Source organism: Herpailurus yagouaroundi, unplaced genomic scaffold (genome assembly GCF_014898765.1).
Source record: "Herpailurus yagouaroundi ecotype Mexico unplaced genomic scaffold, PumYag 159, whole genome shotgun sequence".
Lineage (NCBI taxonomy): Eukaryota > Metazoa > Chordata > Mammalia > Carnivora > Felidae > Herpailurus > Herpailurus yagouaroundi.
Genome location: NW_024412400.1, coordinates 50,881,453 through 50,900,310, shown reverse-complemented (window position 1 = coordinate 50,900,310; position 18,858 = coordinate 50,881,453). Strand labels below are relative to the sequence as shown.

The window sequence follows — 18,858 nt, the reverse complement described above, 5'->3', positions numbered from 1 at the left end:
TTTGAGAGGGAGAGAGAGAGGAACAGGGCCTGAGCAGGGGAGGGGGAGAGAGTGAGGGAGGCACAATCTGAACCAGGCTCCGGGCTCTGAGCTCTCAGTCCAGAGTCCAGTGCGGGGCTCAAACTCATGCACCATGAGATCATGGCCTGAGCCGAAGTGGGACGCTTAACTGACTGGGCCACCCAGGCGCCCCGGTCGTGCTTCATTTTTATAAACCAGTTGAACACGTCCTGTCAGTTGTAGGGAGCAGGCCTTGTCTTCAGGCCAAACAAGCCTGAAACCGTGGCTCATTCATAATTTCCTGATGTCCAAAATTGACGTCTCTTTTTATACTCAGAGACAAGCACTATGACTTGCACAGGAGGATGCTTCAGTGCTTCTCTGGTCCACTCTGCGCGAATAGTGCCTGGTACATAGAAGCCCCGTGCCTGCTGCATGTTGGACACACAGCAAGTGCCAGCAATTGTAACTTGAATTTTTTATTCTTTTTTTTCCCCTCAGCCAGTACTTTTCCTGCTCTATAGTTTAGGAACCTCTATTTTTTAGGAAGAAAGTTATCTCTGAACGGTGTTTTCATAAATAAGTCTGGACACGGCTTATTCATATTTTTCTGATAATCCAAAATTCTTATGTATATGTTGCATATATATTTCTTTCTTTGAAATTATGACATCTACCTTCATAGATACGCAGTGCTAGGCTTGTCAGGTATTCTAGAACTCCCCGTGTCTAACTTCTAACAGGCACGGAGTTGAAGATTTAGATGTATACATCCATAATTTTTTTTTTTTGGAAAGGCAGTTATAATCTACTCAAAGATGCCTGCCTTGACTAGAGAAGCACCCTACGAGAAAATGAGTTCATTCCTTGTTTCTGCCCTTCTTTCTATACGCAGTTTTTGGAACACCTACAGAGTACAGCTTATACGCCAGTCACAATTTACAACTGATTGGATTTCATCAGTAATACCCTATAGACCACCCTTTAGGGACTTCCGATGTCTTTACAGTCTCTGAAATGGAGAGTTCTTACAATCTCTATGTTAATTAGGAACATTAAGGAAAGCATTTCAGTAATACTTTTTTTCCAGATCACTGATACTTCTATTGTTAAAAATAATCAGTAAATTTGATTGTGAAGATTACCTATTTTATGGTAGAGCTCTGGTAGCTGAACCTCCACTTTCTCTCTCTGAAAAAGATGATACTCAGCTTGTTCACAGACCGGTGGGATCATATTGAACTGCCTTGCTACAGAATAGGCTTCCTGGGGAGAAATAAGATTGCAGCTGAATTGATACTGATGAGAAATAAGGCTGCCCTGTGATTCGTATGCATGAGCAAACTTCGTTTTAGTGAAATCAATAGAAACCAAGAAACATGTAGGATGCCAAATAATAAGCGATGTTATGGCCATCAATCTCACTAAGAGCAATATCAAATGCAAGAAATCCTTATTCTTTGGGAGGGTCTGGACCGAGTAAAGTCCAGGGCAAATAAGTCAAAGTGTGAATCGTAATAGTCCATGATAAAACCCATAATTTAAGTTCCTAAAGAAATAACTCACACTAACATATAAAGATTAGCATGTTATAAAGAGTATAGTCATTTAACATAGTTTTTAAAAAGGAAGCCAGACTCTTTTGTTCATGTATGTCACTAGCTGGGGAATCCATTGTATCCTCTTGCCACTGAAGAACATGACAGAATATGATTCTTGTTAGAGACCTGCACCTTCACTGTTGTATTCTGACCTGATGAGATCCGGCCCCATATCCATCTCTGTAACGACAGAATTGATCATAGCATTCTAGTGCCAGGGTGATTGTTAAGAACGTTTGCGAAAGGTCTTGCAATTTACACATTGTATCTGAAAGATAATAATAAGGTATTTAATGGCCGCTTAAAAACAGAAATGAAATTACCATGATCTCCATAGCACTCCACCGGGAGGTCCCCCAGTACATTGCCATTCCTTGGTTTATCACATGTGTCATGGCTCGAACAATTTCTGTAGAAGCCCAAACAGCATTTCATTAGTTTCTCTAATTCTCAGAGTTATGTGATCTTTTTTTTTTTCTCCGCCTGCCCAAATGTTAGAAGCTTAATGCAATTATTTGTTTTATTAATAGAATTACTTTCACACTGGTGACAACATAAAAGTCTAACATGAAATATTGACGGTACGGAGGCTGCTGGTACTTTTGGATAATTCGACTTTCCATTTTCGGTTTGCAGCAATACCACTAAATGATATTAAAAACATAATGACCACTTTAAGTTCTTCCTTTTATTACTTCATGGTTGCTGGCCTGATTAAAGAACATATGATTAAACCTTTCTCAAAACCTGGGTACCTTGTTCACCAAAATAAGAAGAGGAAGCATTTATCTTGACGATGTAGAATGTAAGGTCACTGAGGATAGAAGGCCTGTCTTTGTGTGTTGGATTTGCAGAGCTGGGCCTCACACAGGGTGTCTGTTTAATAGAGATGACTCAACAACAATGTGTTTAGCAGAAAGATAAACATATTAAATGCTGAACAAACAGCTGAGCCACAGTGGCTTCCAGCCCACAATGGCACACCCTGTCCTTGACCACTTTGAACTAAACTTTATTCTAAGACATCCATGTGATGCGTTTCACCGGGGCCTGTTTGTGGCCCCACTGAGTTTGCTCATCAGCTTCTTTCAGCTTGACATCACATTTCCTAAATGGGAGAATGAATCCTTTCCCCAGAGAGCTAGAGTTGAGCTAATTCTCCTGGCACCAGCCAGATGTGATACAAAACCAGAGACCATGGAGAACCTCACGCTCAATGGCGTGGAAAAAGTCAAAGACATGGCTGGATTTCTTTTACAAAGCGGGTCAAAACACCTAGGATGCCAGGTTATTTGACAATTTTCAAGGGGTTGCAGGCCTCATACTTCTCTCTGTCCTACTAATACCCGTAGGGTACATGTCTTTCAGAAAAAGCAAATCCTTGTCTCAAAGTTGAGTTGAAGTGGATATATTCTTATTTTATTTGTCACAAGCAAATTGGTATCTAAATGGGTAGGGGACAGGATATGGAGTGAAACAGCCAGGGTTAGAGACTTGGCTTTCTTGCTTGTTTGGCTTTTAATTGCCCTTGGTTTATTTGTTTGGACGATGGGAATGCTTTTACTCACCATCGTCTTCTCAACAGAGGTGGAATTTGGCTGATAAGAAAAATATTTTTCTTTCTTGGCGAGAGACTCCTACGTATCAGGTAATAACTCAGTAATCACCCAGCAACTAAAACTCTAAGTTCCTTCTCCCTTATAAAGCAAATGAGATACAAAAAAAAAAAAAGCTACTTGAAACATTTTCCTCTTATTATACAAATGGAAATGAGCGCTTTTGATGAACATTTCTAGAAGTAGAAAGCCATCATTTAAATCTCTCCCCAGAAGTTTTCACTCTGCTCCGACACTTCCACGGTTGCACCGGCCCCCTTCCTTTCACATCCTGTTTCATTCAGAGCTCAGGAGTTCATTCCATCAGCAGTATTCATTAAGTGTCTGTAGCGCCGGGTGCTTGGGGATATTGTGGTGAATCAATCATGTTGGTAAATACGGATGAGGTTAACAGGGAATAAATTGAACCCAAGACACTCCCCTATCTCTATTCTATAATCAGTAAAATGAGCATAGGACAGTTTAATGGCTTGGCCACATCGTTGTCACTGAGGCTTTGACAAGAGCAGTTAAAGTCAAGTGGCGGCTGTGACTTCCTGTACCTTCATTCACTTATTCACCATACACGTATTGAAAACCTAATTATTTGCCAGGGACTGGGCCAGCTGCTGGGTTCATCTGAAAGCAAAACACATACAGAGCTCCTGGACTCAGGGAGTTTAGAGTTGAGAGGAGAAAGAATGGGGACATACACAAGTAAGTAATTACAAAATGTGAAGTGTTATGAAGAAAACAAACAGGGGGCTGAGATAAGGAATGAGGTCAAGGAGGGTCTCCCCAAGGAGGAAGGTGTAGGCATCAAGAATAAAAAAGGAGCCAGCCCCGTGAAGCGCAAGGAAAGAACATTCTAGGCAGATGGAACAGCATGCACAGGACAGAGCTTAGTGAGTTCTAGCAAAAAAGTAGTCCAGCCATTGTGACAGGAGCTCACTTAGGAAGGAAGGAGGACGGGGTAGAAGATACAGTTGGCAGAGGGCAAGCCATGTTGTTTGTATGTTATTCAAAGTTTAATGGGAAGTTAGCATTCTCTAGGTAAGGAAATGAGAGGATGGAGTTTACATTTTTGAACACTATTTCTGCCTCTGCTATAGGGAATCTGTTGTGAGGGGGAGGGATTGCAGGAGGAAGCAGGAAGATCTTCAGGAAGGAATGCAGTGTTCCAGGCAGGAGATGAGGGTGGTGGTAGTAAAGACAGCAAAACATGGATGGATTCAAAATATATTTTGGAGGTAGAATCCACCAGACTTGAGGATGGACTGAATGTAGCAAATGAGGGAAAGGAAGGAATCAAGGTGATCCCCCAGATATCTGGCCATTTGCAGGGATGAGGAAGACTGAGGGGGCAACAGGTTTAGAGAGAAAAATTAAGGGTTCTCTTTTTTTTTCTTTCTTTTTTTTTTTTTTTAAGAGAGAGAGAGAGTGAGTGGGGGAGAGGGGCAAAGAGAGAGAGGGAATCCCAAGCAGGCTCCATGCTGAGTGCTGAGCCTGACACGGGACTCAATCCCACAACCCTGGGATCACGACCTGAGCCGAAATCAAGAGTCAGACGCTCAACTGACCGAGCCAACCAGGCACCCCAAGAGTTCCTCTTTGGACGTGCAACATATGGAAATGCCTGTGAGATCCTAAAGGGGAAATATCAGGTAGAAATCAGTGGACAAACGACATGGTCAGCAACCTGGGCAGGAGAAGATCGGTTTATCAGTGATCAGCCTGTTGGTTGTATTTACATTCACAGAAGTGGATGAGCCTACATACGGGGAGTCTGTCAAGAAAACAGAAAAGGTTCTACAAGCCAGCCCAGGAGTCAAAGGGGACACTGCAGGGTTCCAGTTTATCAGCTGCCAGAGAAGTAGGAAGGAAGCCAGGGTATGGGATGTTTCAGAGTCAAGAGCAGACAGTGCCCTGAGAAGGACCTGTGCCCACAGAGTGGAACACTGTGAGCGTTCAGATCAGAGGTCACTAAAACAGTGCCTGCTGGGTTTGGCCAAACAGTAGGGAGGTCCTTGTAGGTTACGAGAAGAACTGTTTCAGTGTCAGTTGTCCGATGGGACCACAGCCAGGCTGGAGCAGATGGAAGAAAGGGGTGTGGGGAAGACAGGCTTTCGGCATAACCCGAGTAGACTCTTTCAAGTTTGGAAGTGAATGAAACACAGAAATGGCTCAATGGCTGAAGGGGTACTGAGGGTCAAAGGAGAGATTTATTGTGAAGATGGGAGATGTGAAAAGTAAGCCTGTGTCCCATTGGAGTGATGTAAAAGGGCGGGGGGGGGTGGGGGTGGGGGGGAGGGATTGTTGATGATCCCTGCTGGGGGCTGGGCCAGAAGGGAGAGAAAGACTTGTTACAGTGAGATAGAGGACGGGCAAAGTACCCGGGAGGTGCAGAGGACACTTCTTCCAGATGGTGGAACCCCAACAAGTTTGTCAAACTCACTGGGGGAAGACATAGGAGCTCCCGACGAATTCTATTCCCAATAAGCTATCACTCAAGTGAGAAAGAGGTGGGTGTGAGGACAAGGTAAGCATGAGTGGTTCAGAGTATGGACAAGCCAATGCAAGACTTTCTAATGCCCCAAATCTTTTAGTTGCTGGTAATTTCTTGCTCCTCCTGGATTTGTTGGGCTTCTGACTCTGGCGGAATGAGGAACTCTTGGTAGTTCTTATCCTTGCAGGAGGCTGCAGCACTGAATGCAGGCAAAAATGGGGGGAGAACTGAGGGGCCGCAGTTGGAGATTCATGTTGCCACAGATTAAAAATTAAACTTAATGAATGTTAAATTTGTTTTCCTTCCTTCCTTCCTTCCTTCCTTCCTTCCTTCCTTCCTTCCATCCATCCATCAGAGAAAAATCCCCCAAGTTGTTTAGCCATGTAGCAAGAACTTGCCATACTAATATGGCTAAAGGGGGCTTTTACACAATTCTACTGTTTAAGGACACAAGAGGGCAGCATTGTTGAAAGAAAAAAATCAACTGAGTCTAGGTGGTTTTACTCCCATCTCCTGGAGATGCGGTTTAAAAGCACCCCTGTCACAGCATGCATTCCAGGTGGGAAAAGGATGTTAGGAAGGTTTTTATGTGCATTGTAATGCACCTGCCTCTGGGAAAGGATATGCAGACAAACACGATTAAATCTGGCAACCCAGGACAGAATGCAACTCCCTCTGCTTTTCCAGGAAGTGGTAGTTTTCATCAGGGACTGCACATTAAAACACACTACAACATGAAAACTATACTATCGGATCTCCACTGAAGTTCTTTTATATCAGAATCTTTAGATGTGAGGCCCCAGCATCAGCAGTTTAAAAACTCATCCCAGGTGATTCTAGAGTGCAGCCAGGGTTTAGAACCACTGTGCTTGTCTATACCAATCTTAGCTAAGTGTACTCCCTGCCCCGCAGCCCCCCGGCCCCCCAGCAGCATCAACAGCATCTGGAAACTTGTTAGAAATGCAAATTCCAGGGTCTTACTCTAGACCTACTGAATTACAAACTCGGGGGGGGGGGGGGGCAGCAGTCTGTGTTTTAAGCAGCCCTGCAAGCAATTCTGGTGTGTTTTGAGAATCACTGCTTCATCCCATTCCTAAGTAAGCCATTACAGGGTGTATAAACTTCCTCCCACATTTCCTCTTCTGCTCTTTCATCTAAATGCTTCATACTGTAATTTAACCTTTAATTATTTGCTGTAGTACACATGCAAACAGTCACTATGACATCCATGCGCATATGCATGCACACACACACACACACACACACACACACACACACACACTGGTATAAATTGAAGTCACCCAAGGAATTTGATGAAAAGGCAAAGCTCCAGATCCTAGCCTACTTCCATGTGCCTAGGCCTTTGTGTTATTTTCATTGGCTCTAAAACCTCAAAGTTTGAGAAACTCTAAGCTTATTGAAAAAACTCTCTCTAAGCTATTGAAAAACGTTGTTAAATGTTCTCCGTGTACTCCTTTCCAGGTTGAAACATTCATTATTCTTTGACCCAAGGGCCAAAGACAGCTCTCTCTTACTCTCTGTATCCTTAGCACGCAGCTGGCCCTCTATAAATGCTGCAAGTCAGTTTTGTTCCGGGGGGGTATTCCACTTCATCATTTGTAAAGTGAGGACGACATTGATCCCGTGGCATTCTTCAAAGCTTGACCTGAGATAATGTGTGTAGATCAATTTGTGAAATCTAAAATTGTAACACAAATGAGAAACAAGCAAGCAGGATGTGGCCCTGGTTGTTTCTTCTCAAATAGGCTCAGATTTTAGTTACAAAATTTTAGTTACAAAAAAATTAAAATGTTGACATTCTTCTTGCAGTAATGTAGGTCATCTGTATTTTAAAATATGTATTTTATGGTAAAGGACTTCATAAAATTGTTTATTTTGAGTGCAAAAAATGTGTTGATAAACATGTTTTTTAATTGGTCCTTATACAACAAAATAGTTGCTTACATTAAACTGATTTTCATGGGAAATGTACCCAATAGCTTTGAAAGTTGTAAGCAAATAGTTATACTGCATGAACAATAAACCATAAGAACCACAGATAAAAATATGCAGAAATTAGTGTTTTGATAAAATAAAATGGACTCAAGTTAATCTGGCCACAGTGACACGGAATAATAAAAACAAAAGAAACCTCAGAGATAATCCAGTGCAGTTTCCTCTTACCCTAGATGAGGAAACAGGCTAGAAGCTCATTGTATTAAGGTATATTTAAAATATTTCAAAAATGCTTACAAAAATGTTAACAGTGAAATACACAAAATAATAATTGTACTATATGGTGGAACTCTACATAATTTTGTTCTCCGTTTTCCAAGATTCCTGGAAATTTCTGGAAACGTGTTGTCATACTTTTACAATATAAAAAAGACAAAAAGGATATTCCCTAGCAAACAACGGTACCGCTTTAAAACACCAATGTTGTAGATTAATTCACAAATATTTTCAACCGAATGAAATTGCCATTGTTAGAATTCAGAAATGGTTCACTATTGATAGTCTCATTCATATGGTTCAACCTGATCCTGTCTTTTTTCAGAGGAGAGGACCATGGTGGAGGCTTGGTTTCATCCAAGGAGTTATAGACACTAATAAAAAAAATAAGTCTAAACTTGGGCACACTTTTTACTCCAAACCAGCTGTTTATTTAACTACCGTTGTTTATTTGCCTATTTAACTTCAGAAACTTCCGGTGGAGGGTTTATAATGGTGCCTTTTTGTGGCTTAGAGGTTTCTCCTTGCTTTATCAATCTTTTATCTTCCTGGCTGTGGAGAATCCTCCCTCAGTGCCCAACTGAGTGTCTGGAGACAGAGAACTATCCTTTCTTATAGTGTATGTACAATGGAGTACATCACGTTCAGCCTTGAAGCTTTGCTGACTGAGGAAAGCCTGACTTTTTTTTTTGCCTCACAGAGCACACACCAGGATTCAGGAGACATGGTTTTGTCCCATCACTATCACTACCTTGGGAATATCCCTTGACCTTGCTGGATCTCAGTTTCTTCAACACAGGTGAGCAGACTGATATTAACTGAGCACACAGGTAATCTTTCTTAAACCTGTTTTGGTGGATAATATGTTAACTTGCATTTCACTGGTGAAGAAGCTGAGGCTCAGAAAGAGTCACTTGGGCAAGTTCTTAGCAGAGTCTATGAGGGCACTTCTAGCTTTGAAGTTCTAGAAGGCTTTGTGTATAGTGCACTGTGGGAGAAGGTGGGCTGGGGACCGAAAAATAATAGGGTGTTTGCTTAATTCCACTGTGTATCTGTGAACATGAAATGCCTTGTGTGCGGTTATATCCAGCCCTTTGCATTTAATACATGATGACTATCATTCTTGTGTGATGTGTATGAATGACTTGGGAAACGTAAGCTCTTTTTGCTTCCTTGAAGAAAGACTTGCAATTTGAGGACTCTTTGAAAAAAGAGCCAAAGAAGGGATTGTGTCTGCATCTGTTGAAACTCAGAAAAAAAGTGGTCTTCACAAGATAGCTTATAAAGAATAGCATTCTGGGTCAAGACGTAGGCCAAAATGATCAGAATAGACAAGATTCAAGAGACTAGAAAGTGATACATGGACTGAGACAAGTCAGTAAAACTTTTCAAATTAAACCTTGTTCAAAACTCTGACCCCAGAATGAAGCTATATCTCTCCAAGGACAATGCATTATCCTTACCCTGCAGCTACCCTGTCCTTAAAGGGCACATGGTCCTCAACCAAACACTGTATTTCCTGGACACTTAGAACTGGGCCTCTGATCCAGATGTGATTTCTGGATCTTATTCTGAAATGTGGAATAAGTTACCGACATGGGACACTTTTAGTCTCACTTTGACCTGAAGTCCAAAGGACCTGAACAAAAACAGCAGTTGGTAAGTACGTATAAGTTCCAAAGTGAGTCACTGGACCACCTATGTAGGAGTGGTAAAAAGGCCTGGCCATCTTTAGCCAAACATCCACCTTGAAAGAATAAATGGGTGGAGGCTGAGAGATAATTTAGTTGGATTTGAGTTCCATGGCATCTCCCCACCTCCTTCTGTGATGCCTCTCTCCCCTTCCACTTTTCACCTCCTCTCAAATGAAATAAATCTCCAGAACCAAAAATTCCCATTTGCAGAACTTGCAAATAAGAGCAGCTCCCTGAAGCAAGAGCCTGAAATTGCTGTGGCTTTTCCAGAACAGACACTGCTGTTCTGGGGTCTCCTCATTCTTTTTCAGCTCCCCCTACAGAGCGGGGAAGCTATGCGATGCTGTATGCTTTTAATATTATTTCTTCCTCCACCAGACATGTGCCCTTTAACCCTAGCAAAAGAGCAACTGTTCATTTTACACTTAGATAAATATGGCCAAGCGACTTGCCTAAGGCAATGACAGAACTTTCTTTCGGTGCTGCTATATCCTCATTATTTCCCTGTAATTCTCTTATCACCACCTCCAATCTTTCCAGCTTTTCACCTAGCCACTACAGCCTGATGATACTCTCCAAGAAATAATTATGTAGAATGTGATTCATAAAATCCTACCTCTTCCTTCAACATAAGCTAAATATGGCCCTACTATTTCCTACTAAAATGAGGTTATTCCAAACTATCAGTTTGTAATACCTATATTTGGCTAATAGTAAATGATAGTAAAGAGATGATTTCCGTCCTGATGAAAAGGAGGTAGCTTCCACGATGAGTACAGTGCTGTGCTTATATATGTCAAATTCTACAGATTTGTGAACAGTGGAATGAATTCCAATTCACTTAAAAAAATTAAAAATGAGAGTAAATAAACCCATTGCCTTAAATTTGGTTTGGAGCAAGGCAACGAATAAACAGACTTTTAAACATTTAAGTTAACTGAAATTCCAGGGTTGTGCAAATTTCCTAAATACCTAACTTATATCTTCATCTGTAAAGCTAAAAGTTATACCATCAGTGGATTGTAGGAAACTAGCCTACAGACCAAGTTCCCTTTGTCAGTCTTTAAAAAAGGAATTTTTATAGTTTGAACATGGGTCTTTTTCTGACGTGGGATATCTCTCTGATACAAATGAAAACGTTAAAATTAGAGAAAAGATTTTCTTTCCTTCTGCCAAAACTTCTAAAGTTTTGCTTTTGCCAATTAAGCCCCACAGATTTTATCATAGAACATGGCTGTCTTAGTCTGTTCAGGTTGTTATAACAAAAATACCATAAACATATAACAAAAATACCACAGGTGGCTTAAACAACATTCACTTCTTATAGTCTGGGGCTAAGAAATATAGTATCAGGGCTCTGACAGATTCAGTGTCTGGTGAAATCTCACTTCCCGGTCCATAGACAGCCATCTTTTTGCCATGTCCTCACAGGCATGAGGGAGATTGCTGGGGTCTTATTTATTTTTTTATTTAAAAAAAATTTTTTTTTCAACGTTCATTTATTTTTGGGACAGAGAGAGACAGAGCATGAACAGGGGAGGGGCAGAGAGAGAGGGAGACACAGAATCGGAAACAGGCTCCAGGCTCTGAGCCATCAGCCCAGAGCCCGACGCGGGGCTCGAACTCACGGACCGCGAGATCGTGACCTGGCTGAAGTCGGACGCTTAACCGACTGCGCCACCCAGGCGCCCCTGCTGGGGTCTTATTTATAAGGGAATTGATCCCATTCATGAGGACTTTACCCTCATGACCCAATTACCTACCAAAGGTCCTACCCCCTAATACCATCACGTTGGGAATTACGTTTCAACATATGAATTTTAGGGTAACACAAACCTTAGTTTACAGCAAACGCCAAGATAATTTTGGTCTAGAACATTCTAAAGCAGGTGTTACCAGCCGCTCATTACTGCCATAGGTGACATGCCTGTGAACACCTGACTTTAAATAACCTGATTTTTTTCCCCCAGTCAATGTAACAGAATGATCTATGAAATGTATGCAGAAATGAAAAAAAAAAATTAACCTGCCATGTAGATTTATTTGGTAGAACCAACTTATTCTAATTTAAAACCAGCTAAGTGAAAACTTTCTTATATATCAGGAATAATTATGGTAGAAGATAATTCTGGCATATGACAATAAAACCTAATCAGTAACACATAGAAAGATAAGATAGATGTTATAGAGACCCCCGCATTTAGCCATAATATACAAACAATCTAAAGATGATATCTTTGAGAATGATCATCTTTGCATTTCGTGATCTGCAGTTTTACTTACTGATGAATGAGGATGTATCTAGCTTCTTGATGTATGAGATTCTGGTTTTTTTTTTTAATATATAAGTAAATTATTAAAAGCTCAATGGAAAGTTTTTAAATTGTAAAAGATTTACCAGCTCTTGTCACTGGAAGTGTAGAGGTTATATATGCTTCAGATTGATTGTTCCAACAAATCACTGAGGACCAACTTTTTTCTCACTCTGCTATCCCCATATTGGTTTCCTCTGTAGCATTAATGTGGCTCTCAGCAGTGTCTATGGCCATGTGCTTCCCTGTCCATACTTAGCAGGGCCCTTTTGCCTCAGTGTTCCGACTCCTGAGATTCACTCTGATTAGTCTGTTTTGGGCACGTGAACCACTGACTCTGACCAAAGGTAAAAAAGGGACTAATTGGTTTACCGTAACCCAGAACCCACATCGGAATCAAGGACCAGCAAGGGGAGAGGAAGCGGCTTTCCTATGGGTCACTTGGTGGTTTGGGGGCAGGGTCACCACCCACATGAAAACCTGGGTATCTGAGAAAAGAGAGATGATTACTTAGCAGACAACCCACAATTTCCACTGTGCTGAAATTTCCACTGATCAGGACTGGTTGGGCATGACAAAAACAGAGGGACAGGAAGAAGGCTAACTCTATTGAGTACTTATATATTCGCTGGTCTCTATCCTGGACATGTTATCAAGATCATTGCATCTAAATTCTACGACAGCCCTCTGAGGTGGCATTACTACATTTCGATTTCACAGTTGAAGAAATTGAGGCTCAGAAAGATGAAAAACTTGATGAAACCAAGTTTCCACTTTTTCGCCAAAGCCAGCCTCACCCACTGATCCTCATACTCAAACAAAATGAAGCAAAATCTCTCTTTCCCTTTCTCCTCATCCATGTTTATATATTTCATGCCCATTCCTTTGGCTTTGCTATTTGAAGCACATAGAGGGTTAATAACTGGCCTAAATAGGCCTTTAGGTATGTACTATCAAAAAACTCACTAAGAAACAGTTTCCAAATGTTCATTGAGATACTAAAAAATAAATTTAACCCCCACCCATCCTACATGGTGCCTGATATTTGTATATTCATTATTAGTGGAATATCTTTATAGCAGGGAGCCTCTGCCATTGCCTTGTAGATATCTGACTCAAGCCTTGAATTTCTGATCTTTTCGGTTGTGAGATGTCACCGTCATTGGCCACACAGATGTGGAATCCTGACCTGTAGCTGCTTATTCTATTATCCCGTCTGGAGCTTTGTGTGTATACAGCTGTCTGAGTGTCAGCTCCTTGGGACACGCTTTTAACTTTATTCTGAAAGGAATTCTATCTTGTCGATGTAAGAATAAAGCAAGCAGGTTGGCAGAGGATCGATAAGAGTAAAAAAAATATTTATCCTAATGAGATTTTCTACTGGCAAATCCATTTTATGCTGTAACAGGAAGCAATCTTTACTGCTTCTTTAAAGATGTAGAGCTGGCCTTACTTCCTGGTTCCACCACGGGAGACATCTGAGAGAAGATGCTATCTTAATCTCAGTGATGCCAAAGCCTCCATTCCAACGGCAGATGCCACTTACTGGAGCCCCAAATCCCTGTTGGCTCTGCAGAGCTTATCTATATTTGGCAGGTATCTGGTAACTAACCAAAGACAACTAACTAAAAGGCAACTTTTAAACGTGATACGGTGGAGTGGGATGATTTTTCTCAGCTCTTCAACAGTGAACTACCTGGTAAAGAGGGAAAACTCACTCTGTTCATGTTTAAAGCGAGGCACCTGCTGCTCTGTGTGTTAAAACATAAGGCCGGCTCAGTGGTGGCTGGGCCACTTTCACTGCAAGAGCCATGTGGCAAGAGGCTAGTCTGTCCCCCTGGGTCTGCCCTGGGATGCTCATGTTCTTTTCCTTGTGTCTGTTTCACTGTTCCACATGTTGTCTGTATCTGAAGCCCTTAATCTCTTTCTTACAGGCTTTCTTTCCTGTTTTTCACCTTCTTCCCCATTCCCCACTCAAGGATGGATGTTTCCCCTGACTTTCCTTATTAGAATCTTCTGCTAAGAGAGAATTTACCAAGTTTTTTCAGGGTAAGACAATGCTTCTTAAACGCTTCTAACACATGAGCCACCAAAGTGGCCACAACAGCAAATGTTATTAGACAGATTTGCCTTTACCATAAAAACTTATGCAAATGGCTATTCTACACCATGCTATAAAGTATTTGCTTTAAAACAATAAGAATATTTTTCTTTACACGTCTTTGAGTAAAACTGACATGGAAGGAAAATGTCTTATGTTTAGTCTGTGGCTTTTCCAGCTCCCGTCACCCTCCCATATCCACCTTTTCTACACATAGCCAACTTCCTTGTGCTTCAGGGGAAAGGCTTGCCTAGTTGTAAGGCAAAGAGCGGCAAGAATGGGGTCAGTGACTGAAAAGTTATAATGAATTGTCCCTCTTGGGGGCTGGTCTTTAATTAGACACAAAACCCTAGTTTGACCTAGTCCTTTTTGCTCTGAACTTTTGTATATGTCCATGCCACATTTTGTGAGGCTCCCTCACATAAATATAACGGTCTTCTGTCTTCTGGAGTATTAAGAATAACAATGAACAGTAATTTAGCACTTATAATGCACCTAAACTGGGGCGTCTGGGTGGCTCAGTCGGTTGAGCATCCAGCTTCAGCCCAGGTAATTATCATGAACCATAATTATCTTATGGTTCATGAGTTCAAGCCCTGCATCAGGTTTTGTGCTGACAGTGAGGAACCTGCTTCCGATTCTCTGTCTCCCTCTCTCTGCCCCTCCCCTGCTCATTCTCTCTCTCTCTCTCACTCTCTAAAATAAATAAATATTAAAAATTTTTTTTAAAAATGCACCTGGACTTTTTCGAAACACTTTACATATATTAATGCAACCATCACAACAAAGATCTTACAAAAAAGGACTGTGATTGTTACTCTTATTTCTTATTTTGCACATGAGAAAACTGAGGCACAAAGAAGGTGAATAAATGGCTCAAGGATACTCAACTAGTAGGTGGAAGCAAGCAGTCTGGCTCTAGTCTGCTTTTAAGCAGGACATTTCAGTATTTTAGAAATTTCAGACACTGACAGATTTGTATGGGCAGAGTAGACCAGAAGCCCTGATAGAGCATGACAGGTTACACTAAAGGGATGAAATGCTAACTACATAACTCCTTCGGGAGCTGACAGGAACCGTTTTGTTTCCTGAGATCGCTCATTTCATATGGGTGCCTGCCCAGTGTGTATGTGCAACCACATGGTGCTTCTCTGTGACACAGCGACATGGACCATTTCTCTTCCCTACTTGGCCTTCATTGCCTTTTACACATGAACCTCTTTCAATGTGGGAAGTTGACAGGATACACAGAACCATGGAGAAGGAGATCATTAGTTCCCGGATTGTTCTTCTCTCTTGAACTACCATCGACAATATAAGGCAGCAAAAAGGAAGTGTGAAATGGAGGAAGAAGCATCATGCTGTACACGTGAAAAAGGAGGAGTGCCTAATTCCAGCTAAGGGGATCAGGATGTCTTCCTAGGGGACATTTCATGCCAAGGAAACAATGAGCAGTGCTTCTTGATTTCAAAAATGTTTTTGTTTCCCAACATGTTTTGTTTTTTTTAAAGTATATCGGGTAAAATAAGTACCTGTACTGCAAAGCTGTTATGTTATAAAAAAAAAAAAATGTAATAGAACTCAAATCCTGGCTGCAAAATACTATACTCTACTAAAAGGGCCAGGGCTCCTTGGAGAAATGGCTGGTTACAGGGCTGGGGAAAGCACAGGTGAGCTTGGAACATTTTGTGCTGGGAAAGCAAAAGTCCTTGAAAAACAAACACGGAGGCACGTCAGGTGATCATGGAAGACATGGCCAAGATACGTCGGATGTACACGTTGGGGACAGCTGGAGTAACAAAATAGATAATGATAGTAATGAATTCGAAATCATAGAATAACATCAGAATCTATGAGTTCATATTGATATAAATAATTGAAAAAATTGAATAACTATTCAATAATTGAATAAATAAATACAAGGGGAGAAGGGAAAGCACTTTGTTACAGTAGAATGCCAACCGAAAAAATGTAAGTATGATAGAAATAGAAAATCACCATTTGGCAAACACCACAGTACTTTTTTTCAGGCAGGAATCATTGAGGAATGCTAAAATTAAGTAGGCAAAAGTGTGATGAGAAACAGGATATTTGCACAGTTCCTAAGTATTTTCCCCAAACATACTCATTAGGTATATAACCATATACATACTTTATATTAGGCAATACAGGACATACTACAGGAAAAAGAGTAACTCTACAGAGGAGAAATCTGGTAGACATCATCTTAACCACACGATCAAAGTTAACATCCTCAGTAACAGGGAAAATGAACATTATGTACACCCTACCGCCAATATGAAGCACCAGAAAGGACACAACATCACTTGTGTGGTACTGCGGCCCAAAATGTCTTCATCACTAGCAAACATCTGAAAAACGTCAACTGAGGGACATTCTACAAAAGAACTGGTTAATACTTCCTAAGCTGTCAAGATTGAGAAAGACCAAGGAATGGATCCAGCTTAAAGGAGACCAAAGACCCACGAAGACGAGCTGCAATGTGTGATCTTAAAGTAGAAATGGACCAGAAAGGAATATTAGTGAGACAATCAGAGAGCTACAAATAAGATCTGTAGATTATGTATTATTATTGTATCAATGCTAATTTCTAGATATTAATAATTGTACTCTGGCTATGTAAGATGTTAACACTTGAAGGCATCTGGGTGAGGGGTACGTAGGAATCTTTTGTACCGTTTTTACTGCTTTTTAATGTTTGAAATTCTATCAGTGGATGGTTTAAAATAGCAAAATAAAATATATTCAATAAATAGAAACTTTAAAAATAGTAAGATGTAAAATAAATGGAAATTATGTGTTCTTCTCATCCTGCAACAGATTATATAGCACAGCCTGCTTTAGAGGTTTCTGAGGAAAGAAGTCTGGCTCAGCACAGCTTGTTTGGGAGATGGCGGGTAGGTCTCTGGTGCTGGCATGTTTCTGGAGGGAGACAGTGAGAGATGGGTTGGCTTCTGATCGTGGAATCAGGAGTAGGAGAACTTGATTGTGTATTTATAAACCCCAAGGACTGTGCCTGGACCTTGACAGCCACGAGATCATAGTTAATACTTACAACTCAATACCCCTGGCATTTTTATCTCATCTGTGTGTGTACGTGTGTGGTTATTGATTGACTCCTCGGCTGTGTCAAAGTAATACGTGCACATCACGTACAGAGTCCGTGCTAAAAGGCTTGTAACCAAAAGCCGCAGACCTTTGACTCTGCTTGTACCCCAGAGATAACCACTTACAACATACGTTCTTTATTCTAGTATTAATCTCTACATTTCTCAATAATATTTACGCATTACTCCCTTGGTCCTGCTTTTTTAGACATTATCAGTTGACCTCTAGTGGAGGTCAGAGTTTTAGCTCCCGTTCATACACTGTTCTATCCTATCTTCTCAATATATTCACATCTCAGTTTAGGGTCAAGTTCATATTCTATGTTTTCATTTTTTTTAAGAGACATTTTTTTAAATATTTATTTTGAGAGAGAGAGAGAGAGAGAGAGCACAAGCAGGAGAGGGGCAGAAAGAGAGAGAGAGAGAGAGACAGAGAGAGAGAATCCCAAGCAGGCTCCATGCTGTCAGCACACAGCCTGATATGGGACTTGATCCCACAAACTGTGAGCCTGAGCCAAATCATGACCTGAGCCGAAATCAAGAGTTGGACGCTTAACCGACTGAGCCACCCCGATGCCCCAATTCTGTTTTCTTTTTAATGACTACCTACCTAACATCCACTAGTGAGCAAAGTAGTTTACAATGATTATATTTTCTTCCCTCTATAACTTTTCATTTCGCCTTTAGTTGACATTTTCTTCATTAACAGTTTTATTTGGAGCTTTACTAATCTCCCCATACTTTGTGCAAATGTCTCTCCATACAGTTTTGCACATGGTCAAGCCTGTGAGAAACTGAGTTCCTTTTTTCTTTTTCCTGGCAACGTCCCACCGAGAGCCTGCCATCCTCCTGCTCCAGCCTACACTGCTTGCTCTCCGTGCAGCTGCACAGCTGTCGTGCTGTCACCTCTCTTCCCGTCACCCTGGAAATTCCCTTCTTCCTTTAAATGAGTTGGATCCGATGGCTTCCTCTTTGTGGTGTTATTTTCTCATTTTGGTGGAGCGCAGTTTCCAAGTAGCTTTTGAGGAGTTGTGTTTGGGAGAGGAGAAAGTCAAAATGTTATGATTTCCGCAGCCTTGGCTGGTGGTTTGCCCACCATCGCTTTGACTAGGATTTTGAAGTCTTGCCGCATGGTGTTCTGGGTCTCAGTTGTGCTGCCGAGAACCCTATACAATCCTTATTCTCAGTCCTTCATAGTCTCTGGAATATTCTCGGATGTTTTCCCTCATCTTTTCAGTTGTGAAATTTCATTATGATGTTCCTTTGTGTGAATCTTTATTCATTCATTGTCCTGGGTACTTGACAGGCACTGACAATCTGGAGACTAATGCTCTTCAAATCTGGAGATTTTCTTGTATTATTATTATTATTATTATTATTATTATTGATAACTGCCTCTCCTCCATTTTATCTGTTCTCTCTAGAAATCTTTTAGTTAAATAGCTGTTGGACTTCCTGGACAAAAATCTTAATTTTGTTATTTTTTCACTCCTATCGTCCATGTCTTTCCTTCCCCCCGCATTCTGAAATATTTCCTCAACTTTAATGTCCAACATGTTTATTGACTTTTACAATTTTCCAGATTTTTAGCCATTATATTTTCTAATCTGTATAAATATTTTTCCCAATTCTGTCTTGTTGATCTTTCATTCTGTTCTTGTTCCGTCAATGCAGTATCTTTTCTTATCT

General features: G+C 41.0%; 1 protein-coding gene across 5 annotated transcripts in view; it reads right to left on the bottom strand.

The window, feature by feature from the left end:
* The window catches only part of KCNAB1 (potassium voltage-gated channel subfamily A regulatory beta subunit 1), a 412,519-nt gene that overhangs the window by 19,512 nt on the left and 374,149 nt on the right, over positions 1-18,858 (bottom strand). For all 5 annotated transcript variants that reach the window (XM_040480573.1, XM_040480570.1, XM_040480571.1 and 2 more), the window contains 2 exons: positions 1,925-2,010; positions 1,146-1,266 (listed from right to left, as the gene is read on the bottom strand). In XM_040480573.1, coding sequence (XP_040336507.1) covers positions 1,146-1,266; positions 1,925-2,010 — 207 coding nt within the window. The remainder of the gene's footprint in view (positions 1-1,145; positions 1,267-1,924; positions 2,011-18,858) is intronic.